The 27,037-nt window shown below is 57.6% G+C and overlaps 1 protein-coding gene and 1 long non-coding RNA gene across 4 annotated transcripts in view; one reads left to right on the forward strand and one right to left on the reverse strand.

The window, feature by feature from the left end:
- SEPTIN9 (septin 9) overlaps positions 1 to 27,037 on the reverse strand; it is a 143,206-nt gene that overhangs the window by 85,258 nt on the left and 30,911 nt on the right. Inside the window, exon 1 of one of the 3 annotated variants that reach the window (XM_044247343.1) lies at positions 432 to 522. The exons of the other annotated variants lie outside the window; for them this stretch is intronic. Within the exon in view, the coding sequence (XP_044103278.1) occupies positions 432 to 486 (55 nt within the window). The 5' untranslated portion in view covers positions 487 to 522. Of the gene's footprint in view, positions 1 to 431; positions 523 to 27,037 lie in introns of those variants that run through there. 3 annotated transcript variants of the gene reach the window in all.
- LOC122905944 lies at positions 1,583 to 3,026 on the forward strand. Its single transcript, XR_006384496.1, has 3 exons — positions 1,583 to 2,406; positions 2,559 to 2,754; positions 2,893 to 3,026. It is a non-coding gene; the product is annotated as an uncharacterized LOC122905944 (long non-coding RNA).

The following is a 27,037-nucleotide window of genomic DNA, read 5'->3' on the forward strand; positions in this document are numbered from 1 at the left end:
GTCCGCTCAGCGGCCTCCCCGGCGGGGATTCGGCTCCGTCCGGCCCCGAAACGGGTGTGGGGGAGGGCGGCCGCGCTCCGGGCAGGACGAAGAGGCGGGTGACCGGCTCCCCGCCCCGCCGCAGGGCCGCGGGGGCCCGAGGGCCGACGGGCAGCGCCGCAGGGAGGGGAGCGAGCGACGGCCCCGAGGGAGCCGCGAGCCCCGGCCAGTACCGCGGGCGCCCCGCGAGCCCTCGAGGGGGCTGTCGCCGTTCGGCAAATACAATAAAAGGAAGGAAGCCGGGAGGCAGCGCGGGGGCCGCCGAGGCGCGCGGGCCCCCGAACCGGGTCCTCCACGTAGGCGGCGCGGGACTGGGGGCGCGCGGCGGGAGGGCGCCCCTTCCGGGGGTCCCGCCCGCCCCTCCTCGCGCCCGCGGCGCGCCCGGCACCCACCTTCGAAGTCCGAGATGATCCCGTCCAGCTGCGCGTTGACCGCGGGGTCGGACATGGTGGCTGGCTGGCGGGCGGCGCGGCGCGCGGAGGGCGGCGGCGAGGAAGCGCCCCGGCGGCCCGGGCCCTGCGCCCGCGCTCCCGCCGAGCAGAGCTGGCCGCCCGAGCCCCTCGGCCCCCGGGCTCCGCTGAATGAATGGGGGAGGCGGGCGGGCGCCGGGCCTCGGCTCCCCGCGCCCCCGCCCCGCCCCGCCCCCGCCGCCCGGGCGGATCAGGTTCCCGCACCCGGCCCGGCCTCCCCGGCTCGCACTGGCTGCTCCGCCCGCCCGTCAAGGCCCGGGCCTGGGGGTGGGGGGGGGCGGGTGCTGGGGCCCGCGCCGCCGCCGCCGCGGGGACAGGCCGAGTCCCGGGCGCCCGATCCGGCGCCCCGCTCCTGCCCGCCTGGCCCGCGCCCCGGGACGGCGACCGACGCGGCTCGGCCCCTCCCCCCCGGACGCCCCGCCGCGGCCAGATGTGGGCGGATGTGGGGGCCGGGCGGCGGCGCGGGGGCGGCGCCGAATGCTGGGGGGAGAGATTCCTCCCCTTCCCTGGGGCGCAGGGTTCCTCCAGCGGGAGGTTTTATTTACGCAGCCAAACAAAGTTCACCGCCGCCGCCGCCGCCAGCGCGCGCTCAGCGCCTGCAAGGGTTAAGCGCCCGAGCTGGCGGCCGCGGGACCCCCGCCTGTGGGCCGGGAGCCGCGGAGCGAGGGGCTAGTGCCCGAGTCACGTGGCCCGGGGGCGGGGGGGGCCTCCAGCGACTCCCCCCACCCACACCCGTATACCCTCGGGGTCCCTTGCTGCACCCTCCGAGCCAAGTGACAGAAAAAGTGCCAACCCCTGGTGGGGTGGGGTGGGGGGCGTGGGGGGCAAGGAAGGAGCACCCCTACCAGAACAGCCAGCGGAATGTGCCGCCCGCAGCTTCCACAATAAGGCGGGGGGGGGGGACTGCTTGGTGGCAGCGAGCGTCAACCTCGGCCTTTCCCCCTGGTAAGGCGACGATGTTTCATGGGGTCTGAACGAAGGAGTTCCGAATGGGGAGAAAGGGGGCTTGCCGTCTCCCCTGTACCTCGGGCCTGGTCTTGCCCTCCAAGACAGCTGTTTGTACACGTGCCCATCGGTTGGCAAACACTGATTAAATTCTGTCATCTACAAGGGAGGCAGGCAGGTCCTCCAGGCTGGGTTGGAACCGTCAAAGCAAAAGGACCGAGCCTCCAGGAAGGGCTCTCCAGGGCTGGCCCCCAGCGGAGGGGCCTTCCTGTCCCTCCCGCGGCTAGTCAGTTAGGCCGTCTGCTCTGGCCCGCTGTCCCGCTCATTACCTTAGACCCAGAACCCCTGCCCCAAGTCAGGCCCTCAAGCCCAGTGAGAGTCCCCGGCAGGGGACTATACCCTCCTGGTGAGGCCTGCAGGAGCTGGAGGGCTGTCCTGGGTCTCAGGTTGATGACTGCCACTCCCCTCCCAGGCCCCCCACACCCCTAGTCTGTAAAGATCCCGAAAGGGCAGGGGATGCTGAGGCCTGACTGAATCCCAGTCCTTCCCCATCTCTTCTGAGAACACAGGGTTGGGTGGCTTTATCAAGCAGCTGAAACCAAGTACTTTCTTTAAAAAAAAAAAAAAAGTGGTCACTCCCTCCCTCATGCTTTGGATATTTTGAACTATTTTCAACTAAGTGAGTTTGTGGACATGGAACTGCAAAACCACAGACACTTCGGATGCGCACACACCCTCCTCTGCCTGGGGCCCGGGTTTCAGCCAGGGAGTCACCGCTGCCATCGCGGGCACCCCGACAGCCTTCCCAGCGGCCCCGGCACGTCCTGCTGCAAAGCCAGCACCGGGCCTGCTGAACAGCCAAGCTCTCTGGGCCACCTGTCCACCCAGTACTGGGCAGCTCGGTGGTCCACTGCCCCTGCGAAGAGGCCTAACTACACAGGCCCCTGAGAAGGTGCTGGTCCACGGCATTATTCTCCCATGTGCTTATAAAAAGCCCCTGGGGAGTGCAGACACACCCATGCGATTGTTCCAGAGAGCAGGCCTGGAGCTCCCCCAGATTAGCACAGAGTCGCCTTACTATGCATTCTTCGTGTGCCCTTCTAGCTGAACAGATGTGTGCTTATCTCCTCGGAGAGCCCAGCCAGGGTGCAAGCCTCACCAAAGGCTCCCCTGTGGGAACCCAAAGGACAATGGCAGGAGGGAGCCAACTTCCACGGCCAGAAAGTGCCCATCCGGTCCACATCCCTGCCTTCGGCTTAACCACCGGGCCACCGCTGCCCCTGGGCCTTGACACCTCCAGGTAAGGAACGTTCCCCACGCTCCCTCGGGAAACCGTACCCAGCACTTGGCCACACTCCCAGCCAGGAAGTTCACCCTTGTATCTAACCAACTGCTCTAATTGTACATCATTTATTTCCTCCTTTTTGTCTGTCTTCAGAGGCGATGGCAAACAGCTGAGCAACACCCTTCACATAATAATCACCTTCTCCTAACCTGAAAACAATCTGGTGCGCTTCGGCCTTCGCTTTCCCCGCGGAAATCCTGCACCCAGTTCTGTCTCGGCCCAGCCTTCGATCACCTCTGATGGCTTCGTCCAGTCTGCAAAGTAGGCCTTATGGGGAGGTGAGGGGTTCCCAGCCCCCTTCTCAGGGCAGAACAGTCAGGGCAAAGGGTGGGGAGGCGGAGGGCAGGCTGGGCTGGGGTGCTGGGCAGATCAAGGGAGCCACAGCAGAGAGAGGAAAGCGAGCTTAAATTTGGCCAGAAAAACAGAATAAGGCGTCCGCATTCTGTGATGGCCACGGAGAAGGCAAGACTGTAAGCCTGGCCCAAAGGGAAAGAGTGATTAGAGGGGACACTGGAGGGGACACCCACCTCCCAGGTTCCCCCAGGAGACCTGCGGTGGGTGCTTCACAAAAACACACATCCTCACGAACTTCAGAATGGGACCCGATTCGGTATGAGGATCTCTGCAGATGTGATCACCCTGCAGAGAAGATCACTCTGGATTAGGATGGCCCCTAAATCCAAGGACAGGTGTCCCTGTAAGAGGTCAAAAGGAGGAGATGCAGAGCAGCCATGTGAAGTCGGGGGCAGAGATTGGAGGGTGTGGTCACAAGCTGGGGACACTTGGGACCCCAGAGGCTGGAAGAGGTGAGGAAAGATTCTTCCCTCAAGGCTTCAGAGCGCGTGGGACCCTGCTGAGACCTTGATTTCGGGGTGTAGCCTCTAGAACCACGAGAGAAGACATTTCTGCTGTGTGAAGCCCCTCACATGGGGATCCTTTGTAACAGTGACCCCCAGACGCTCTGCAGACCTTGACTCCACGTGCATGTCCCAAAGAGGTGTGTGACCCCCAAACCTGCTGTAGATAAGGAACGCTGTTGTGCAGGTGGCCGTCCTGAGGGGACTGTGGGGCTGGGGTGGCAAGTTTTAATAATCCTTGAAGAGCCAGGGGTGGATAAGAAAGGTCTAATATGAAGTCCAGTTTTAGACTTTTCTGGAAATGGGCAAGACCAGGCCTGGAGAGAAACCCCATGGGTCAGGCGCTGGTGGGATGAGCCTTGGGAAAGAGGGAGGTAGGAAGTGGATGGGCGGAAACAGCCGTTTGGCTCAACCCCTGTATCCATGACCCGGGACTCCATGCGGGGACAGGAGAGCAAGGGGAGGACAGTGGCTCTTTGCCCGGCTGCTCTGAGCCTTTGGACAGGACACCCTGTTAAGTGGACCATCTGTTTCCTCAAAGACCAGGACAGGCGCCCATGGCCTCAGCCCAGCCCACGCCTGGCACACAGTAGAGCCTCCATGAGCTCCAGAGCCCTGGATCCGACGGCTGCCCGACCCTCCACAGCCCCCAAGCTCCCTCTGTCCGCCACCTTTGTAAACGGTCCCTCCATCTACCTAGCAGCTCAGGCCAAGGGCCTAGGCATCAGGCTTGGGTCCCCTCCCTCCTCACCCCACAGCCAGGCCATCAGTGACTTTCCATCTCCAAAGTGGAAATATGTGGCTGCTTCTGACCTCAAGTACCCCCACCCCTGGTCCAACCCCCTCCAGGGGCGCATGCTGCCTAATGTCTAAAGGAATTTGTATTATATAAATCGAGGAGATAACTTAGTTTTATAATGTGATTTGTTTCTAATCTAACGTGATTTGTTTCTAATACGGCGATGCCAAAATGCACAGAACGTGAGGCGTAGCACTCAAACCGGACCTCGGTCCACAGCGACATGCACTGAGCACATCAATCCCGGCCGTTCCCAGGACTGCGGCCGTCCCCCTGACTGAAACTTCTTTCCACCCACCCCTGTCTCCCCGTGTGCCCCCCCAGGCCCCGCAGTCTCCCCTCTACTTTGTGTCTCTGTGAACTCGGCGGCTCGAGGGAACCTCACACGCGTGAGATCATAGTGCTTGTCCTTCTGGGTTGGGCTTAGCTCACCGAGCTCACGGTCCTCGAGGTTCGTCCGTGTGGCCAAGTGTGTCAGGATTTCCTTCCTTTTTAAGGCTGATGTTCTGCCGTAGGCCCACTGCACACATTTTGTGTGCCCGTCCGGCCGTCGATGGACACTTGGGTTGCTTCCACTTTTTGGCTGTGGGGCATGAGCGGCTGGGAACCCGGGCGTGAGCCAGTCTCGGAGGCCCGCGCCCCCGCCCTCGCGCATTTACCGGGAACCCAAACTGCTGGATTGCACGGTAATTCCACGGCACTTAATTTTAAGCAATAATTTACATATGACTTACTTTTTATTGTATATACATTCCCTAAAATATGAATTACGTGTTCGTATGCTACGTGATTACATTTCTCACGACGGCTGTGTTTAACAGCCGGCTCACAGGGTACCCCGGAACTGAACAACGGGCTGTCGCTCCTGGCCACCCTCTCCCGCTGGCGTTCCTGCACAGCCTCCCCAGCCGGGAGCTTGCTTCCACTCTGGTCCCCTCCATCCAGATCTCAGTGACGCTTCAAGATCACATCATGTCACCTCCCGTGCCCTCATTCACGCTCAGAATCCACTGCAGACGCCTTCCCTGGGCTGCCAAGGTCTCACGTGCCCGACCCATCTCCACCTGGTCTGCTCACGGCCTCAGGACCTCCTCTACGGCTCCCGCTGCCTGGGCAGCGTCCCTAAGGCGTCCCCCCGCTGGCTCCCTGTCTGTCATTTCCATCTTAAATACCAGCGCCCAGGAGACCCCCTAAGACAGTTGCTTCCTCGCCTCCCGGCATGCAAGGAGGCCTCCTCAAGAACCTGTCAAATCCCTGGGGAATGACAGCTCAGTTTCCTCCAGAGGACGGCCGGGTCACGGGGACTCCTGACAGAGGATCAGCTCACAGGGGCACGGGACGCATTCAGGATGCGTGCCGACTCCCCGGATGCCCGCCAGCCACCAGGCAGCCCCAGCATTTGGGATGACAAGCAGGGTGCCCTCCACACCCCAACCAAGGCACCGGGAACCCCTCTCCCTTCCCACGGCCCTGGGACGCCATCAGGGTCCGACCACCGCGTCTCTCGAGCTGCCGGGGTGTGAAGCTTCCCGTGAAGCCCGTCTGTGGGTACAGCTGACATTTCACGAGCCCGCATGCCACAGAACACCCTTCCTCCATCTGCCCGGCTGCTTAAACGCAACCATAAGGTTTCACTTCAAAGGGGAATGCCGTTTTCTTAGCACATGATTAATCTGTTCCCCAGACTCCCCAGCCATCGCCCCAGCCTGCTTTGTTCAGAAAATTTACAGCAAACTCTGACCACAGCAGCCCTGGCCTTATCTCAGAGGCAGGGAGCTTTTTAAACAAAGTATTACTCCTCTAAATTCATGCTTTCGGGTCACGGAAGGAAGCTGCTGGCCAGCAGGACCCAGGCAAGCTCCCTGCTCCCTGCTCCCTGGCTGCCGGCCTCCGGCCTGTGACCCACCCTCTGGCCCGTGACCCACCCAAGCCACCCAGCCCCGGGGACAGATGCTCGGGACCCGAGCAGCTGGCCACTCCCATGGCCATGGCCCGCTCCCAGGGGGCCGGGCAGCCCTGCCCGGCCCTCCCATTTTCTGTTTCAGTTGTAAATTTTCCTGCAGGGACATGAGAGCCACTGGGACCACCTTGCAAGGTGGGGGCAGCGGCTGCTAAGCTGGGGATGGGGCTGGGGTGGGGGGCAGGGGACAGAAAACTGCTTGGAAGTTGTAACCCCCCCAAGGTGATTTCAGGGGCTCTGGCACCTGGATCCCCCAGCTGGAAAGGGGGAGGAGGAGAACGGTGGCTCACGCCGTAGCCCTGATTCTCCAGCCCCTACTCCAGCCCCCAGAACAAGGCTTCGGAAGGGTCTGGAGTTCCCAGCCCACTGGCAGCGAGCTGAGGCCAGAGGTACAGAGGCGGGGCCAGGGCCACACTGCATCCCGTCCAGAGACACGCAGGGGGCTGGAAGGAGGGGCCGGCCTGGTATCCACCCAGCCTCAAAGCAGCCAGTGGCTGGGCCTTACCCCGTGGCTGCCAGGACACCTGGCTGGGCCACATACCCGAGAGGACAGGCTGTCCCCTCGGCGTCCTGCCCTCCTCGCTGCCTTTCCCGAGCAGGCACCCTGCTCCGAGGGCTCAGGAGCTGGCGGCAGCTCACACCGCCGCAGCGTGGGGACAAGAGCTGAGTCACCAGCCTTCCCCCAGCTCCACGTCAGCAAGAACAGCAGCATCTGAGCGGGATCCGAGCGGAGAAGAAAGGCCAACAGGCCCTCTGTGGCCAAACTTATTTTTAAAGTCGCCGCAGTAACCGAGGTGACGTTGGCCCCAGGGAGCTGCCCATCCGCCTGCCCCTTTGGACTCGGGACATATGCCCTAACAGTGCTCCTGGCCCCACCCCCGCCCAGGAGACAGCCAGTGAGCTGGTGGGAGGAAAAGCCACTGAGGCTCCGAGTGGCAGCCATGACACAGGGAGGGCAGGAAAGGGGGACACCCCCCTGCACCCTCTCACAAGGGTCTTCAGGGCTTACAGGGGCCCATACAGCCCTTGCTGGGATCCCCCCAATGCCTGCCCCCTACATGCCCTTTTGCCTTACCCTTGAACACCTCTGGTGATGGGGAGCTCAGTGCCTTTCAATGTTGCTTTCTCTGTCTTTGTTCAGTTTGGGCTGTTTTTGTTTTTTAAAGATTTTATTTATTTATTTGACAGAGAGAGATCACAAGTAGGCAGAGAGGCAGGCAGAGAGAGAGGAGGAAGCAGGCTCCCTGCCGAGCAGAGAGCCTGATGTGGGACTCGATCCCAGGACCCTGAAATCATGACCTGAGCTGAAGGCAGAGGCTTTAACCCACTGAGTCACCCAGGCGCCCCTGTTTTTGTTTTTTAAGATTTTATTTATTTGAGAGAGAGAATGAGCAAGAGAGAGAGGACTGGGTAGCGGGTCAGAGTGAGCAGAGAGCCCAGTCTGGGACTCAGTCCCGGGATTCTGAGATCATGACCTGAAGGCAGTCGCTTAACCAACTGAGCCACCCAGGCACCCTAGTTTGGGCTGTTTAAAAGAGAAAGAATGGTAGAGACAGAGGTAGAAAGAGGGCAGGGGGAGGAAGAGACTATAGCTTTTGCCCATGGAAGAAGGTTATCAACTTTACTCTTTTCAGTAATAGAAAAGTGAGGGGTGCCGGGGTGACTCAGTCTGTTAAGTGTCTGTCATCTGCTCAGGTCATGATCCCAGCGTCCTGGGATCGAGCCCCGCATCAGGCTCCTTTCTCATCGGGGAGCCTGCTTCTCCCTCTCCCACTCCCTCTGTTTGTGTTCCCTCTCTCACTGTGTCTATCTCCGTCAAATAAATAAAATCTTAATAAAAATCTTAAAAAAAAAAATTTAAAAGTGGAAAAGCAAGCAAAAACCCTCAGAAGAGCGGAAAGAAGATGCAGAAGTAGAGATTCCCAACAGCCTTTACAGCAGCCTGGAATTCGGGCATGTGCCCCTCCATTTTGAGCAAGGGGCTGCGCCATGGGCCCCCCAGGGAAGGCTTGGAGGAGGGGCCCCCAGGGAGACATCAGCTCCCAGGCGTCCCTAGCAACGGCAGAAACCTGACTACAGAAGCTTGCACGGGAAAGCTCTGGGGCCTGGAGGAGAACTGGTTTCCCATCAACGGGCCTCTGTGGGGAAATGTCCCCAGAAGCTAGTCTGTAAGCCCGGGGCGGGGGTGGGGGGGGTGCTCCAGAGCCGGAGACAGGCCCTAGAAACGGGAGCCAGGGGAGGAGCAAGTGTCTAGGCACACCTGGGCTCCGTGCCCCTTCTCAGCTGGCAACCCCAGGATCCCGGGTGCTACGGCACTCTGCCCAGGGTTCAAACCCAGGCTCAGGGTGGGGGGGAGGGGAGAAGGCTGGGTGCCTCGGCCTCTGTCTGGGCCAGGCCTCTAAGGGCTCAGCGGGAAGCCACCCATAGATGGGGACAGTCCTGAGCGGGCAGGTCCCCAAGCCCCTCTCCTCCCCCACTTGGCCCTCATCCTCCTCATCTCCACTGAGCAACTTGGGCCATGCCTCGCCTGCCCCACACCTCCGGGGAACGATGGGGAAGAAAGAAGGGGAGCCGGTCAGCTCACTCCGGAGACGCTCGGGAGCACGACATCTGGGGACAAAGGGCCCGATGTCAGTAGCCAAAATGCAGAGGGGGGCGGGGGGGTTCCCTGTGGCCTGGATTCTTCTGCCTGTCCCTGCCCGCCATGCATCAAGAAGAGGCTGTGTACCGCCGGGTGCATCCCTCGGCCCGGCGTGGCCCCTGGGGGAGGGCACCCACGTTGCCTCACTCTACCTGAGATGCAGCCTCTGGGTCTGGGCCCGGAGCCTTGGGAACAGAGTGCTCTGCGCTGGAGGGAGGCTGGCCAGGCCCCCTCCCCGTGAGCCAGCACTGCTTTCCCGGGTAATGACATGTCCCCACGACCAGGGCTGCCGGGGCCAGCAGGCAGCCAAACCAACCTCAATGAACCATTTGTCCCTCGTGTGAAGTGACCTCAGGGACGGGGACGTCATGGGTTTGCTATTACCACAGCCCGCCTGGCGCTCGGGACCCCCAACCCCAGCATGAGTCACTCGCCGAGATGACAAGGCTGGGCTGAGGGCCCTGACCAGGGGGATGCCAGCTCTGGCCAGGCTGTGAGGAGAGGGACCAGCCCCAAGGACAAAGGCCTCCCAGTGCCAAGGCCCCAGCGGGGGCGGGGGGTGTGTGTGCAGAGGCTTCCCCTAGACTGTCTGCATCCGGGGCCCCTGAAGCCAACAGAAGGCCTCTGTGTATCTCTTTGGTTCGTTGGGCACCTGGGCAGCCGTGCTCCTCCTGCCCATGTAGGGACAGACAGTCTTCCAGGAGACTCCTGCAGACGGGGAGCTGAGGGGGAGGACTGACCTGGAAAATGGCCAGAGGGAAAAGGAACAAGACAGCCCACACAGCCTTTAAGAGCCAGCGCCCCATGTCCCCAGCATCGCTGGAGTGGCCCCAAGTCAGAGACAGGTTTGGGGTGTCTTTCATCACTGCTGAACGCCCAGGCTCCCTCACGCGCTTGGCTGCAGGCTCCAGAAGAACCGTTCGGGCCCCAAGCGGGCCTCCCAGGGCGTCTGCTCCTCCCAGCCTAACCCAGAGTTGCTGACGGGACCCCATTTCTAGGATGTGCATCCGACCTTCACCTGCGAAGGTGGTGAGAGCCGAGCAAGGCCCCCAAGTCTGTCCTAGGCCCTCCATCCCCAAGCCCTCTGCCCCTGCCCAGCTGCTCCTAGTTCCCGGACAAGCCAGTGTCACGCCTCTGTACCTGTCCTCTTCTGTGCCCCCTGCCTGGTAGCCATCCCCCTCCTCCCCCCGACCTTGGCTGTCTCATCCTTTTTTTTTTTTTTTAAATTTTTTTAAACAGGCTCCATGCCCAGTGTGGAGCCCAATGTGAGGTTTCAACTCACGACCCTGAGACCATAACCGGAGCCGAGATCAAGAGTCGGATGCTTCACGGACTGAGCCGCCCAGGCGTCCCTTGGCTGGCTCACTCTGGAGCCCTCAGGTACTCGGCTCAGACGCCACTTCTGAGAAGCCCCCCAGGAGCCCGTGGGGGTAGGGACTCTCTCCCGGACCCTCTGGTGGGTTTCCCAGGGACCAGGGCAGCCTCTGACCCAGACCATTTGCTGGAGGGGGAAGCCAGCAATCAGCCTGCGGCGGGGACAGTCCTCTCCTGCCGCAGGGAAAGACACAGCCAGAGAAAGAAGGAGGCGCGGAGCACCCCCAGTCCGTCCGCCCACTGTCCTGCCGGCCAGATGGGCTCCCTCGTCAGAACAGCTGTTCTCCAGCAGAGGGAAACTTCCCACCCGGGGGGCAGGGCGGAGGCGTGCCAGAGGGGGCCACGTCAACACGGGTCTCAGAGACCGTGGAGTCTGGGTCTCTGCAGCTTGTTCCATCCACATGCCCGCAGACCTGGCCCCGGGCCGGCCGACCTTGCCCAAGTGAGCGCACATCTGGAGCGGCACGGCCCCCCAGGCCGGGAGCGGGTGGGGCAGGCGAGCCGAAGCCACAGCACCCGCGGTGCACAGACCAGCACACAAACCCAAGCGGAGCCTTTGGTACCAGGGGCGTTGTGTTCACGGAGGTAAACGCGGACATTCCAGGCCAGTGAATCACCCGATGTCAGCCCATCTCACAAGCCCGAGGCCCACCCCGCGGCTGGAGCGAAGGGAATGGATGGAGCCCACGTGGCACATGTGGTCTTCTGGGCGAGCAGGCTGGGCAAGGCCCAGGACTGAGTGGTTCCCACTCGATGATGAATGATCTAGATCATCTGTCTAGGAAAAGTCCAGCATGGTCCTGTCGGGGGCCTCCGACCTCCAAACACGCATCCCCTTTCTGCAGAACCATGTGGCTTCCCTGGCGCCCATCCCCCATCCAGCCAAGCCGCAGGTGCCCGGGACACAGCAGCACCACACAACCACGGTCAGTCCTGCCGGGCTCCCAAATCTCCCCACTCATCCCCGCGACCTTAGTTCTGCGTGGGAGGAGCTGACATCCCGAACGGTGACCCCACGGCAGAGCAAGAGCTTCAAAAGGAGGGAAGCGCTGTGCAGCGGGAACCCCCTATTAAGACAGAGATCTGCACTCAGACCTTTCAGGAAGACTTTGGTTAAGAAAGGATGAAAGAGGGGCACCTGGGTGGCTCAGTGGGTTAAAGCCTCTGCCTTCGGCTCGGGTCATGATCTCAGCGTCCTGGGATCGAGCCCCGCATAGGGCTCTCTGCTCAGCAGGGAGCCTGCTTCTTCCTCTCTCTCTGCCTGTGATCTCTGTCTGTCAAATAAATAAATAAAATCTTAAAAAAAAAATAGAAAGAAAGGATGAAAGATAAGGCAGATACCGCGTCCGGAGGGCTGGTGAATGTCTAGCGACCCACCCAGAGGCGGGGAAAAGCCTGATCGATCACATTTGCCAACTGCGGTGACGGAAATGACCCCACTGTGACCAAATTCAAGCCACCAAGAGGACGTGACTGGATGCAGAGTGGGTACGGGGCGCACCCACCGCTAGCTGACGTGGTCAGACAGCCGCAGCGGATTCATTCTGGGGAGACGGGTGAGATGCGGGGGCCGGTGGGGCCCGAGCCAATCGCCTGCCCATTGGGGGGCTGCGGAGCAGGTCTCCGGGGCTGCTCGGTGCTCGGGGAGAAAGACAGCTGTAATGATTGACCGACCATGTCTGCCCTGACCCCAGGACAGGCGGCACGTGTGCCAAGACACTTGCCATTCTCTTGCCCCTCAAGCTCAGCGCAAACGTCACCTCCTTGATGAGCTGTCTCCCAGTCTCACCTTTCCCGGAAATGACCCTTGCCACAGGGCTGGCCATCACCCTACATACCAAGTGTGGCACGACCCTCGGTGCCCTCCCTAATATCTACTCTCCCTTTCTTCCATGGTGACAAAGTGTCAGCTGGACATATCGGTGCCCATCGAAAGAATACATTTCCCAGGTGCCCTTGCTGCCAAGAGTGCGCATGTGCCTAGTTCTGTTCAGTGAGAGGGGATCTGAAGTGTTTAACTTTCAGGACACTCCTGCCCTTTCCCTCCCCCAGCAGGAGGGCAGATGTGATGGCAGGAGCCACAGCAACCATCTTATTTCACAGGATGGACGTGTTGGGCCGCCCTGATTGCTTACATCTGGACGGGGAAGTAGAAGAGAAATTAATTTCTCTCTTGTGTCGACCTCTGTTGTTTCAGTCTTTGTTACACAGCCAGACAGCTCCCTGGCTGATAGGGCGTGTGTCCCTCATCCCGCCAGTCTGAGAGCTCCTTTGAAGGCAAGGCAGAGACCTGAGCTTTACGCACTAGCCCCGGGCGGAGTCTGATACAATCACAGCAGAATGAACAGTCTAGTTCCCCCCAGGTTCGTTTTGTTTGCTTGTTTGGGCATTTGAAATTGGAAAGTAAAGGTCTGAGCTTGACAGAGCACAAAAAGTAACATAAGTCAGAGGGGTCACCAAATCAATACATGCCCAGAGGAGGCTTGGACTGTTCTGGAAAGTTCCGTGTTGAGATAGACCTTGAGAAAGAGAGTTCTGTTCACCAACACCAACAGACAGAACAGACAGAGCAGAAATGGCCACTCCAGGGACGAATCACAGCCTCAGACCATCGGCAGGAGCCGAGGCCGGGGCTCCGGGTCGGACTGCTGGGCGCAGACCCAGGGTGACTACTCACCAGGTGGCAGGTTGCTCTACCTTTCTGACCTGTCCCCGATCCCCCCAAATGTTAGGAATGACAATCCCTACATTGAAGGGATTTGTGACAGCAAGTGTCGGGCACGAAACAGGAGTTGGTCATTGGTAGAGCTCGTCACCTCTAACATACAGGCGAATCCCATTCATCCCTGAGCCCAGAGAAGCAAGATGGTTCCACACAGCTGTTGACGACAGAGCCGGGACTGGAACCCAGGCTCCACCCAGCTCCGCCCACCGTGCTCCTGCTGGGGAAGGAGCAGCCTGGACGAGTATTCGGAGTGGGCAGGTGGTCAGAAATTCTGCAGGTGACGCTGGGAGCGTCTGGCAATGATTCTGTAGGTCATCAAGGACATTCGTGATTTCCTCTGAAATGCACCAGGAGTAACAACAAGTGGACACCCAGTAACAACAACTGGGTGGATGGAAGGACGGGCAGGCGGACAAAGAGGTGACAAAGCAAAGTTCGGTATCGGGGTGGAATCGGAGGGACGGGCATGTGGGTATGGACCATAAAGTGCTCCCCACTGCGCTCCGTGTGGACCATTTCACAGTCTGTGGAGGGAGGAGAGAGGTGCAGAGAACGACAGCAGCTGCCGGGGCAGGGGCAGACACCCACGCAGAGTCCGCGCAGGAACGCAGCCCTGGAAGTGCGGACGCACCTTCCCTCTCCTCCTGAAGACCGCCAGAGGGATGCTATTGACCACGTTCGTGCCTTAGGAGTTCAAAGGCTCTTGTCTCTCAGTCCTGACTGTCCTCTCCCTACTCACACCTGGAAGGTTCTGCAGGGAGGTGTGGGCCGGCCCAGATGCCCGCTCTCCTTATGCCCTTCTGCACCCAGTGCCTGGTGTGGGACAGATGCTAAGCGAACGTCAGCCCCTGCCCCCACGCCTTATCTGCCTGCCCAGAGTTCCCCCAGTGGCCGGGTCCAGCCACGCAGTGGACGCTCCTGGACTTCTGGCCAGCAACGTCTCCAGCTCCGCTCCAGTCACCCCACAAACATCCTAAGTCATAAATAAAGCACTAGCGAATGTCACAATAGCTTCCCCTCCATGGCGCCTACCCCTCTCCCCCACAGCGCTCTGTCCTGACGGCCAACCCTTGGTCCAAGAGCCCCTTTCCGGGGTTGCGTCTCCAGAGGCTGTGCCCAGCCCCCGGCAGGCCAGAGGTGGATGGAGAGGCAGGCTGGAGACTGCAAACCGTCCTGCTCAGTGCCTGGCCGGTGGGAGCCCCCCAGGAGGGGCAGCCCCTCTCTGTCCTCCAGTCCCCACTCAGAGAACCAGAGAGAGGACAGGAATGGAGGGGGCCACTGGGGACGTAGTCCTGGCGGTAGTGCATGGCGGAGGGGGAAGGAGAATGGAGGGGTGAGGGCGAGGGAGGGGGAGGGGCAACAGCCAAAGGAGAAGAAACAAGAACAGGAGAGAAGCAGGAGGGCCAGCACTTCCCCAGGGCGGCCCCAGCGCCTGCAGCCCGTGGCATTCATCAGGTTCACGATTACTATGACATCCCCCTTTAGCCCCGGAGAAGCTGCCGAGACGTAGCCTGTCCATCCCCCCATCTCCCCACGGGCAGCAGAGAGGCAAGGAAGGCAGGAGCCTGTCCAGGCCCGGGGAATCAGGGCAGTTGCTGGGAGACATGAACTAGGCCTGTCCAATGCCCACGTCCATCCATGTGGCCCTCAACAGGATCAAGGGCAGCAGGGGCTGTGGCTGTGAGTCCCTGCAGAAGGCTCTCGAGGCCAGGGGACTGGGTGCACAGTACGTGTGATGCTGGGGTCAGGGGCAGGGGAAGCGGGCGTTCACTAACGCCGGCGGAGCGGGGGTGCTAACGGGGGCAGGGACGTTACCCACTTCTGCAGAGCGAAGCCGCCCGGGCAGCCCCAGCTCGCTCGCCAAAGCCAAGAGTCCCTGTTTGGCGCAGTGTCGCATCTGCGTCCAGGAACGCCCCCACCAGCAGGGAGACCCACCCCACCCTGTATTACACTTACTCCAAGACCCAGACACTGGCTCGCCCCTGAAGACGGATACTCAGCCCTGGCACAGAAGGAAGGGGCCCAAGAGCTTCTAAACGCACTCCCCCTCCCCCAGGGCCAGTGTTTGTACGGGTCCTTCCACCGTGGAAGGCCCTTCGGAGGCTACAGCCCCTGGGCGAGCAGCGGTGGTCTCCACCCACAACAGCACAGGTAGAAGGGGCACGGGACACACACAGGACCCGCGATCCACGGGCAGGCTCTTTCCACCGCCGTGACCACCCTGAACAACCGCCACAGCTGGGACAGCAGGCAGGACCCCCCCATTGGCCAACGTTCCAGAGCAGAGTCTTGGCAGCCCCCCAGGGGGCTCGTGCGGGGGGTGGGGGCAGGCCTGTGTGTGAGCCGTACGTGGGCAGCTCTCCCCACACATGTGGCGGACAACCGCCCGCGCGTCCCTGCCAGGAATGTGGCGGCCAGCCGGCCAGCCACGGGGCGCTGGTAATCCCCAGCTGCTCCCCTGACGCCACCCAGAGTCGCCGTCCAAGGCGGAACGGAGAGGGTCACTGTTTTCAAGGTCACACACCCCAAGGGGAGGCACTGGGCCAGGGAACGGAGGCAGACACTTGGGCCAAAGCCATCGACTCTCAGTCATGACGGTCCAGGGGAGGGGGGCACCCATTCATTGGGCATTTTATTGAGCAACTATAATAAACTGAGCAGCACAGCCCAGCCAAAGAATCAGCTTGTGGAAACACACCCAATCCTTCCCTGCGTCTGATATCATAGGAGGAACTTGGGTTTTTGGAGGCGCAGGGCCCTGAACAGAAACCCCAGCTCAGCTAAGTTATCAGCTGGTGGAATCTCGACATCTCTGGGCTTCGGTCTCCTTGCGAAACAGCAGGTCTCGGCAAGACCATGGGACGGTGTCTGTAGGCTGCCCTGGGCTGGGCGGGTGAGTGGGCAGCACACTGGACTAGAGCAAGTCCTCGTGAGCACGTGTGACAAGCAGGCATCATGCCTGTGCCACCCTGTGCCCCGCTGGGAACGTCCACACAGTGATCCATTCATGCCCATCCTCGGGGGCAGGAAAACGACAGCAGGAGGCCACACGTCCCTGCAGCTGCTTCTCCCAAAGCTTCCCAGAGGCTCAAGTGTCATTTCCTTCCCGGACAGCTGCTGGGTCCCCGGATCCAGGGGCAAGCCTAGTGGGCCCCGCAGCCCACAGAGCGGTGAGCGGAGGGGCTGGCAGGAGGGGGACTGAGCCTGACCAGTCACCTCCAGGCAGTGAGGGGTCATTCAGGCCTCCCTCCGGGCTGGGCAGGGGCTCTAGGGGAAATCCAGTTCCTGGGAGACAGGCCAGACAGAGGAGTGAGGCTACAGGAATGCCCTTCAGTGTCTGCAGCAGAACAAGGCCAGAGAGAGACTCGGACCCGACCAGGACCCTGGCCACTCCGAGACCCGCTTCACATCCGAGGAGAACAGCTGCCATCGAGTACATGTGTGCGAGTGTGTCTGGACGGGTTTGTGTGTGTGTGTGCACGAGGGAGCGAGGCAGGCCTCGGGCAGGTCCCTGTAACCCCATGCCTCAGTTTCTTTATCTTTCTAAAACGGGGATAACATTACCTACTGCAAAGGGTTATCATGAAATTAAAATGTGTTCATGCTTGTAAAGCGCTTTGAATAGTACAAGTGTTACAGGTTTACTAAACAAGTCAAAAACCAAGACACATGTCATTCCGTGCTTAAACAGAGCTTGGCATGCGGCCAGCCTCCGTAACTGGTGTTCTCGACGGCTCTCAGACCCGGCGGGGGCGGGTGGGCGGCAGAGGCGGGGGCTCTGCACCAGGGACCCTCGGCCGGGGGTGGGGTGTGTGTGTTCACACATGCAACACCGAAGCATGTGTTCATCCACATATGTGACAATCCGCACACGTCTCCCCAGACCCCTCTGACACCCCGCTTAATTACGACATGTGGGATCAGGCAGGTAGGCCACAGGGCAGAGGCTCCGTTGCCATAGGAACCAGAGGCCGCCAAAGACAAAGAGCCGGGCTGGAAGCCGTGGCAGGATCAAGCCTGGCCTGATCCCCAACTGTAAAGACAAAGCAGAATGTGTGGGGCCTGAGCAGAAGGCCCCCTCCCGATTCCAGCATGTTCCCCACATTGTCACACCTTGAGGGTTAAGTTCCCATCAAGTAACAGACATCTTGGTAGGAGCCTCAGAGGCCCCTTCTACAGCTTTCCTGAACAATCTCCACACAGTCCCCGCTTGAATACTTCTAGGCATGGGGAACTCACTACTTTGTGAACTGGCCTGCTCCATTGTCAGAAAATCCAGCTTGTGGGCAAAATGCCTCTGTCTGTGACGAGTCAAAGTACACTTTCTGGGACCTGCCAGGCCTCTGGTCCTGAGGGTGCATTTTGGAGGAACTCGGACTAAGTCCTTTCCTCCTTCTATGTAACAACCCTCCAAATATTCAGACCGTGACTGTAGCTCTTTTTTTTCCCCCCCAAGTAATCTGTACACCCAAGGCGGGGTTTGAACTCATGACCCCAAGATCAAGAGCCACATGCTTGGCTAAGCCAGCCAGACGTCCCGGCAGCTCTTCTCTTTCTGTGCCTCCTGTCCTGACAACCCCGCAGCACCCTCCCCTCCCCTGTCCTGACCCCCTTCAAACTCCCCCACCGCATCCAGGTACCCACACCCCACACTAGGGCCCTCTCTTGTCCTACACATCCTCCTTCACGACTACGCCCCAGAGAGGCCCCCTCTGCAGAGAGCCTGTGGGAAGCTGAGCTGTATGCCCCAAAAAGGTACGTGGAAACCCTAATGCCCAGAACCGCGAAAGCGACCTTATTTGTAAATGAGGGTTTGCAGAGGAGGGAATCCTGGATTGTGGGGGGTGCTCAACCCCTAAACCCACGAGCTGATGTCTCTGTAAGACAAAGGAATGGCTTCTCTGAACACACAGACGCTCGGGGGAGACAGCCCCAGGGAGCCGGAGGCAGAGAGGACCGTGGGGTACCGGCCGTGGGAGGCCGGCGGCCACCGGCGCCCACAGAGAAGCTGGGAGAGGCTCCCGATTCTCCCTCAGGGTCTCCAGAAGGAGCCAGCCCGGCCAGCACACTCCCAGCCTCTGCAACCATGAGAGGAGTGTGTCCGCTGTGTGAGCCCCGGGTCTGTGGTCCTTTGTTAGGACAGGGACTGAGCAGGAATGGCCTGGTGGCCGGTGTCCCCTCCCTCCTGCAGCAGAGCCTGCATCCGCTGGTTTGTCCCGACTGCCAGGTCACGCGGCTGTTCGCCCCGAGCTCCGTCGGTCAGTGGGTTCGTGCAGATATTCCCACGCCCCACAGGCTGGGCGGCCCCGCACCCCCAGAGCATCTGGGGTGGGGGCCCCCCTTTCCCACTCACGGTCAGCTGGGGTTGGCGGGGTGGCCTGGACCCCGTATTTGCACAGGCTGCCCAGAGCACCAACTCAGCCGCCTGCCCTCCGCCAGTGTGGGGAGCCCCCGGGCAGCGGGGTGGGGGGCTGTTCTGGCCAAGGTTCCTCTCAGGGGCGACCCCGTGATCCTGGCCTAGAACCCCCAAGCCCCCCAAAGCTTGGGACAAGAGCCCCCCGAACAGGCCCGCAGCCGCTCTGGACGCCCAGGGCCGGACCTGCTCTTCTGCGCACCGACGGGCCCCACCCCCACTTTCTGCTCGGCAACAAAAAGCACAGTTTTGTGCCAAAGGTGGGGCCTGAAGTTTCCCAGAGCCCGGTTTCCTGCCAGGCCTAGGTACAATCTGTAGGACTGCTCGCCCCTGCCTGTCTGTGTGTGTGTGTGTGTGTGTGTGTGTGTTACACACCCATGTGCCCATGCCCACACGTCCCACCACACGCAGCACAGGGCCGGGCGGTGCGGGTAGGTCCGCAGACATTCTCCCTGGTGATCAAAAGATAGCGAAATGGAAATGAGGGCAGTGCGTACACACACACAGACACACAGACACACACACACACACACACACGACCCCCAGGGGACGTCCTTTTCCTTCCTTTCCTTTCACCTCCAAGGATCCCCGGCCTCCTGAAACAAGGGTAAACTTCAGATGTGACGGAATCGGTGTCCCGGGCACTGCGGAAACCTCCCCCAGGTCTTCTAGGTGTGGACGACGCGACTCCCGGTATCTGTCACATCTCCTGTCCCCACCCCCGTTTCCTCCTCTGGGCTCCCCAAACCCTAGGGCTGCCTGCTCTGACCCCCACCTTCACACTTGGGTGTGAATCATTTCCTCCGCACGCACACAGACACGAAGGTCGTAGGGGGGGGCGGGGGGGGACAAGGGACAGGCTCCCTTGGGCAGCACAAGGGAAGGGGCTCCTCTTCCCGGCTCCCGGGGCCCTGAGCAGTCTGGTGCTCGCCCTTCATGGCCTTTCTCTGGCACCCAGGGGGCCCCTTCCCGTGCACCTGCTCTAGCTCCCAGCCCACCGCCCAGAAACTTCCTGTGGACCAGCTCCGACCTGCCCACGCCCTCCAGAAGCTTCTCTGCCACCCATGAGCTGCTTCCACAGACCAGCTCCAACCACACCCTCTGGGAAGAGCGTTTCACCACCAGGAGACCACACGTGTGTGCGGCAGCCACACTTTCTCCAGCAAGGCCTGAACCCCAGACCCAGCGAGGCAGGGCAGCCGGGGCTCCTGGTCCTTCCTGTCCTCTCACATACTGCTCCCCAGCCCCAGGGCCACAGCGGCCCCCTGAGCGCGTGCACCTGTGTGTGTGTGTGTGTGTGTGTGCGCGCGCACGTGCACAATGAAATCTCCCTAACACAAAATTCACTGTTTTAACAATATTTAGGCCTGGGTTTCTGGGACGTGGCCTCTGCCCCGTCACTGTGCAGCTATCAACTTGCCCATCTCTAGAACATTTTGTCTTATCAAACTGAAACTCTGTGCCCTTCAGACATGAACTTCCCATTCCCCTGGCCCCAGCCCCCCAGCCGCTGCCCCTGACGCATGCGTATCTGCAGGAGACCCGGCCCTGGGTTCTTCGGGGGATCCCACAAGAAGCGGCTGTGCTGAAGCATGTGGGGATCCTGGGTTTCGTGTTTTGAGGACCTTCCACACTGTTTTCCACAGCAGCCAGCGGCCAAGCACGAGGGCTCCGATTTCCCCACATCCTGGTCACCGAGTGTTACTCTGTTTTTTGGATAACGTGAGTATAAAGTAGCAGCTCCTTGATGTTCTGACTGGCATGTCTGTAACTTTTAGGGACACTGAGCATCCTTTCCCGGGCCTGTTGGCATCTGTGTATCTTCTCTGGAGAAAGGGCCACGCCAGTCCTTTTGTCCGTTTTTTTAAAAATTGGGCTGTTTGGGTTTTTGCTGTTGGATTGTAGGAGTTCTTTATATATTCTTAGTATTAATCCCTTATGGATATATGGTTCGCAAATATTTCCACCCACCCTGCTTCCATGGATTGCCTTTTTTTTTTTTTTCCCATGGATTGCCTTTGCTCTCGGTCAAGGTGTCCTGTGAGGCACAGAAAGGTTTTTTTTTTTTAATTTTGATGAAATACAACTTATCTGTTTTTTCTTTGATTGGCTGTGCTTTTGGTGTCCTAGCCAAGAAACTGGGACCAAACCCAACGTCACACTGTGTTTCCTTCGAAACTAGCTGCTGCTGCTTCTTCCGCTCTGTGCTCTCCAGAGTCTTGTTCTATTCTTTTAGCAGCTAACCAGCTTCTACCTGCTAATAATGCTGTAGGTTACATTTTGCTGTTCAAATTACTGGTGCGGTATGGTTTCTGTTTCCTGCCTGGGACCCGACACATACATCAAAGTGAGTAGAAGGAAGGAAGTCATGAAGATAAGGATAGAAATAAAGGGAAAAAAAAAGAAGAAGAAGAAGAAGAAAAAAAAAAAGTTCATTCCTTGAAAAGATCTATAGATCAGGGCACCTGGGTGGCTCAGTGGGTCAAGCCTCTGCCTTCAGCTCGGGTCTTGATCTCAGGATCCTGGGATTGAGTCCTGCATCAGATCAGGCTCTCTGCTCGGCAGGGAGCCTGCTTCCCTCCCTCTCTCTGCCTGCTGCTCTGCCTACTTGTGATCTCTCTCTGTCAAATAAACAAATATAATCTTTTTTTTTTAACAAATATAATCTTTTTAAAAAAAAAGATCTACAGACCAATAAGCTCATAGCTAGACTCATGAGAAAGAAAAAGAAAGAAAGATAGAGAACGTAAATTACTGGTATTAAGACGGAAGGGTTATCCCTAGGAGCCTACACTGAAATGATAATAAAGGAAAATTACGAACTTTATATGAATAAGTGCAACAACTTACATGAAATGGACAGATTCCTTCAAAATACAACTTACCAAAACTGACACAAGAGGAAGTAAAAACCTTGAATAGCTCTCTCTACATATCAAATGCATTTAATATATCCAATTAAATATTAGATTCATTTAACATATTTAATACAAGTACTTAATTTGTCATAAAAAAAAAAAAAAACTTGCCAAGAAGAAAACTCTAGGGACAGATGGCTTCCTTGCTGACTTCCATCAAACACTTAAGAAAGAAAGAACACCGGGGCTCCTGGGTGGCTCAGTCATTAAGCATCTGCCTCAGGCTCAGGTCATGATCCCAGGTCCTGGGATCAAGCCCCATATTGGGCTCCCTGCTCAGTGGGGAGTCTGCTTCTCCCTCTCCCATTCCCCCTGTTTCTGTCCCCTCTCTTGCTATCCTTCCCTCTGTCAAATATACAAATAAAATCTCTTAAAGAGAGAAAGAAAGAAAACCAATTTTATGCAAACTTTTACGAAAAATGGAGAGGTGGGTACACTTCTGAACTCATTTCATGAGGCTGAAAGAACACTGACAACGGCATTACCAAAACAAACTAACTAACCAAAAAAACACCAAACCAATAATATCCCTCATGATCTACATAAAAAATCCTTTACAAAAAATCAGGCAAATCAAATCCAGCAATGTATGAGAAGGATTGCATATTGTAACCAAATAGGACTTATGCCAGGAATGCAAGCTTGGTTTAATATTCAAAAATCGATTATTGTAATTCACCCTATTAGTAGAACAAAGGAGAAAATAATGATCTTTTCAATAGATACAGAAAGAGTACTTATCAAAGTCAACATCCATCCATGCTAAAAACTCCAGCAAATTAGGGACAAAAGGGAATCTCCTCAGTCTGACAAAGAGCATATTTGGGGAAAATCTATAGTTAACATCCTAAGCTCTGGCACAAGACAATGAAGCCTACCCACTCGTATTCAATATGGTACTGGCCATTCTAGCTAGTGTAATAAGGCAAGAAAAAACAATTAAAGGAATCAAGATCACGAAGAAATAAGTAAAACAAATACTGGGATAAAAAATGACTTTGAGGGGCACCTGGGTGGCTCAGTGGGTTAAAGCCTCTGCCTTCAGCTCAGGTCATGATCCCAGGGTCCTGGGATCGAGCCCCGCATCAGGCTCTCTGCTCAGCAGGGAGCCTGCTTCCCTTCCTCTCTCTGCCTGCCTCTCTGCCTGCTTGTGATCTCTCTCTCTGTCAAATAAATTAAATAAAATCTTTTTAAAAAATGACTCTGACAAGGTCACAGGATATAAAATGTATATACAAAAATCAACTGCATCTTATTATATATCAGCAGCAAACAATTGGAAATGAAACTTAAAATATATACTCAATTGACAACAGCACCCCAAAAAAAAAAATTGTTAGAAATAAATTTAACAACTGACATGAAGATCTTTTCACTGACAACTACAGTACAGTATAATTCTATAGAGACTAAAGAAAAGTGCCTTTAAAAATGGAGACAGGGTGCCTGGGTGGCTCAGTGGGTTAGGCCGCTGCCTTCAGCTAGGGTCATGATCTCAGGGTCCTGGGATCGAGTCCCGCATCGGGCCCTCTGCTCAGCAGGGAGCCTGCTTCCTCCTCTCTCTCTCTCTCTCTCTGCCTGCCTCTCTGCCTACTTGTGATCTCTCTCTGTCAAATAAATAAATAAAATCTTTAAAAAAATAAAATTAAATTAAAAATAAAAATTTAATAAGAACATCGAAAGCAGTGGTTTGGATATACTGGGAGAGCTTATCTCAAGGCTTCTTATAAAGCCGCATTAATCAAGACACAGTGGTCTTGGCCAAAGCATAGACAGAATATCAATACAATAGGATAGACTCCAGAAATAGAACCACGTGTACAAAGTCAATTGATTTTCAACAAAGGCACCAAGGTACTCCAATGTCTTTTTAAAAATGGTGCTAGAACAACCAGGTATCCATACTGAAAAAATAAACCAGCTAGCAAAACCCAACATAATGAACCTTAACCCCCTACCTCACACCATACACAAAAGATAATTTCTAAACCAAACATAAAAGCTATAACCATAAAGCTTCTAGAAGAGAACACCGAAAATACCTTTGCCACTTGGGAGCAGGCAAGGCCTTCTTATAAAGAACACAGAAAGCCGTAACGACAAAGAAAGAAATTTGTTACATTAGATTACATCAAAATTAAAATTATAAACTTTTGCTCGTCAGAAGAGATCTTTAAGAAATGAATATTCAAGGCACAGAGCAGGGAAAAACATATTTATAATACACATACCTGACAAAAGACCAGTATCCAGAAAGAATAAAAGTCAAGCAATGCACTTTTAATATATTTTTAAAGCTTTTATGTATTTAATTGCCCCCTGGGGGGTGGAGAAAGAGAGAGCATCTGGCAGAGGGAGAAGCAGGCTCCCCACTGAGCAGGGAGCCCCATGCGGGACTCAATCCCAGGACCCCAAGATCATGACCTGATCTGAAGGCAGAGGCTTAACCGACCGAGCCAGCCAGATGCCCCCACACAACCACTTTTAAAATTGGCAACAGGGGCACCTGGGTGGCTCGGTGGGTTAAGCCTCTGCCTTTGGCTCAGGTCATGATCCCAGGGTCCTAGGATCAAGCCCCACATCGGGCGCTTTGCTCAGCGGGGAGCCTGCTTCCCCTGCTCTCTCTGCCTGCCTCTCTGCCTACTTGTGATCTCTTTCTCTCTGTCAAATAAATAAAAATTTAAAAATAAAAATAAATAAAATAAAATAAAATAGGCAACAGATTTGAAAAGGCACTTCGCAAAGAGCAAATGGATGAGTCCCCCATAAGCACATGAAAACGTGCTCTCCGGCACTAGTCGTCAAGAAAATGCAAACTGCAGCCCTAACGAAACACCACAACACGCCCACGCCCCCCCAAAGGACGGAATCGTAGAGTGACAGCAGCAAATGCTGGCAGGGATGTGGAGCCATGGGAACTCTCTGAAAGGGAGGCGTGTAAAAAGGTACAGCCACCTTAGGAAAAGATCTGGCAGTTTCCCGTAAAACTAAACTTATACCAACCTACCCTTTGGTCCAATAATTCTTTTTTTTTATAGATTTTTATTTATTTGACAGAAAGAGACAGCGAGAGAGGGAACACAAGCAGGGGAAGTGAGAGAGGGAGAAGCAGGCTTCCCGCTGAGCAAGGAGCCCAACACGGGGCTCGATTCCAGGACCCTGGGATCGTGACCTGAGCTGAAGGCAGACGCTTAATGACTGAGCCACAGGCACCCCTGGTCCAATAATTCTACTTGGTATTTAGACAAGACAAATGGAAGCTTATGTCTCCCCCTCTGCCCACCCCCCACAAATTGTATAAGATCGCTCAGAGAAGGGGCGCCCAGCCGGCTCAGTCGGTGGAGCATGCAACGTCTGATCTCAGGGTCGTGAGTTCGAGTCCCACGCTAGGGGTAGAGATAACTTAAATTTTTTTTTTAAATATTTAAAAAAGAAAAAAAAAAAGAAATGCTCATCGCAGCTTTATTTATAAGAGCCTCACACGGGAAACGTGAAATGAACACCACGTAGCAATCATGGGACAAACCACGGCAAAAACATAGATAGATGGAAAACAACACACAAACTGGCAAAATTAATCGATAGTGGAAAAAGCCAGAATTTTGGCAGCCCCTAGGCAGGTGGAGGTAGAGACAGACTGGCAAAGAGCGTGGATGGTGGCGCCCCGCAGCCCAAAAGCAGTTCGGACGCACCACGGACGTCTAGGTCCAGTCTCAGAGGGGTCCGCTGAACTTCTGGGCGTTTCGCGATGCATCAGTCTTACCACCAAGAGAGAAACAGAAACTTCACCCAGTCCTGGAGTCTAGCTAGGGAGACGCAAGCTGAGGTGTCTGAAGGGTCATGGGTGCGGATATCGGCAACTGACTCCGACGTGGAGCCCCCAAATCGCACGGGTTGTTGGGGGACACGGTTGATGTGCCTTACAGCCTCCCGCGGGTGGACGCAGGGGGACGCTAGAATTCTTTCATCTTTTCTGTGTGTTTGAAATCTTTCGTAGTAAAAAGTTGGAAAAATTTAGAAGAGACTGAGACATCTCAACCACAAACAGGGAAGAAGGATGTGGCCAGAGCCCCTCCCCCCACCCCGAGGCAGGAAGCCCTCAAAGTCCACGGCCTCGGCGGGTCTCGGTCTCCGAGGGGGTCCTCTTCCCACACCGGCGCCTTCCCGTCCTCCCCGTGATTCGCATTCTCTCCACCCCCCCACCCCCCAGCAAGGCCAGCGGCGAGCAGCCCCGGGAAGAGGCTCTTCCCGCAAATAGGGTGAGCGCAGAGACCGGGCAGGGGCTGGCGCTGGAGGGCCTGCACCGCCACCTTCTGGGGGAAAGGCTTTCCGCAGCCCAGTCCGGCTCCCTTCCCAGGTTTGCAGCCTCCTCCCTCCCCAGGCCCCGCCCGGCCCCTCACTGCCCGGCCCCTCACTGCAGTAATGGGGCACCCGCCAGCTCCATGGGGGCACCCATGCCCAGACAATGCACATTTCCAGAACCCAGGCCCCACTGTCCACTCCTCCCCAGAGGTGCGAGCTGAGACGGGGGGGGGGGCTATAGGGCGTTCCCTGGAGTATCCCCCCTACCCCCTGAACCTTCAACACACAGCACAGAGGCACAGCCCAAGCCCCCGGTCCACGGTCGCCCCCCAGCCCCATCCTCTCCCTCGGACATGGCACCATCAGATCAGGACACGCTCACTGAACGAGGATCCTGGAGCTTGGAAACATGGGGATGTCCACCATCTGAAAGCCGTACCTGGCTTCTTACCAGATAATGACATGCTGGGCCATCTCCCCCAGCCCCACAGCCCAGAGCCCTGCATCTTTGAACAGAAATGCCACCTGGAAAGGGCCCCTTGGCCCCTGGCAGGCCAGCCAGGCGGATGGCAGGGGGCCACCCGCATGCACTGCAGGAGCAGCAGGGCCAGAGAGGGGCCCGGGCCCAAAGCGAAGCCCCGGGAAGGTGAGGTCTCGGGCCTGGGAGAGCCTCCTGCACTCACCTACCATGCCTGTGCCGCCCCTGCTCGGGGAGCCTGTGGATGGTCCCGGGGCACACGAAGTAGCAAGCAGGGCTTGACCGAAATGTTCCCCGTGTGGACCAAGGACACACAGGCACCCACTGTCCACCGTCCTGTGCGAGCAGCTCTTGAGTCTCCATCCCCTCCCAAGCCCTTGCCAGGTGAGCTGGAGAGAAAGCTGCTCAGTCCCTGCCAGCAGGAGGGGTGCTGGTCCCCGGCGGGCACGTGGCGCCAAGCGGGGCTCCCGATAACTCTGCCCAGGGACACGGGAGCTGGCGGGACGGGAAGGAGCGCGCCGCCCCTCCCACACCTGCTGCTGCGCGGGGTCACCTTCCCAGGACTCAGGCGGCCTAGCCTCCCCCCAAGCAGACACCAGGCCACAGCTGGCATTCTCCTAGCTGAGAGAGCGCAAGCCTCCCTACTCAATCAGCGGCCGCTGGGGCAGGGCTGGGCAGCGGGTCAGGGCATCTGCGGCCTCATCAGCCACCCGGGTCCCCCCAGGAATTGGAAGCCCTCCCTCTCCCACCCTGAAGACCGGCTCTCCCCCT

This window comes from Neovison vison, chromosome 5 (assembly GCF_020171115.1).
Source record: "Neovison vison isolate M4711 chromosome 5, ASM_NN_V1, whole genome shotgun sequence".
NCBI classification, from domain to species: Eukaryota; Metazoa; Chordata; class Mammalia; order Carnivora; family Mustelidae; genus Neogale; species Neogale vison.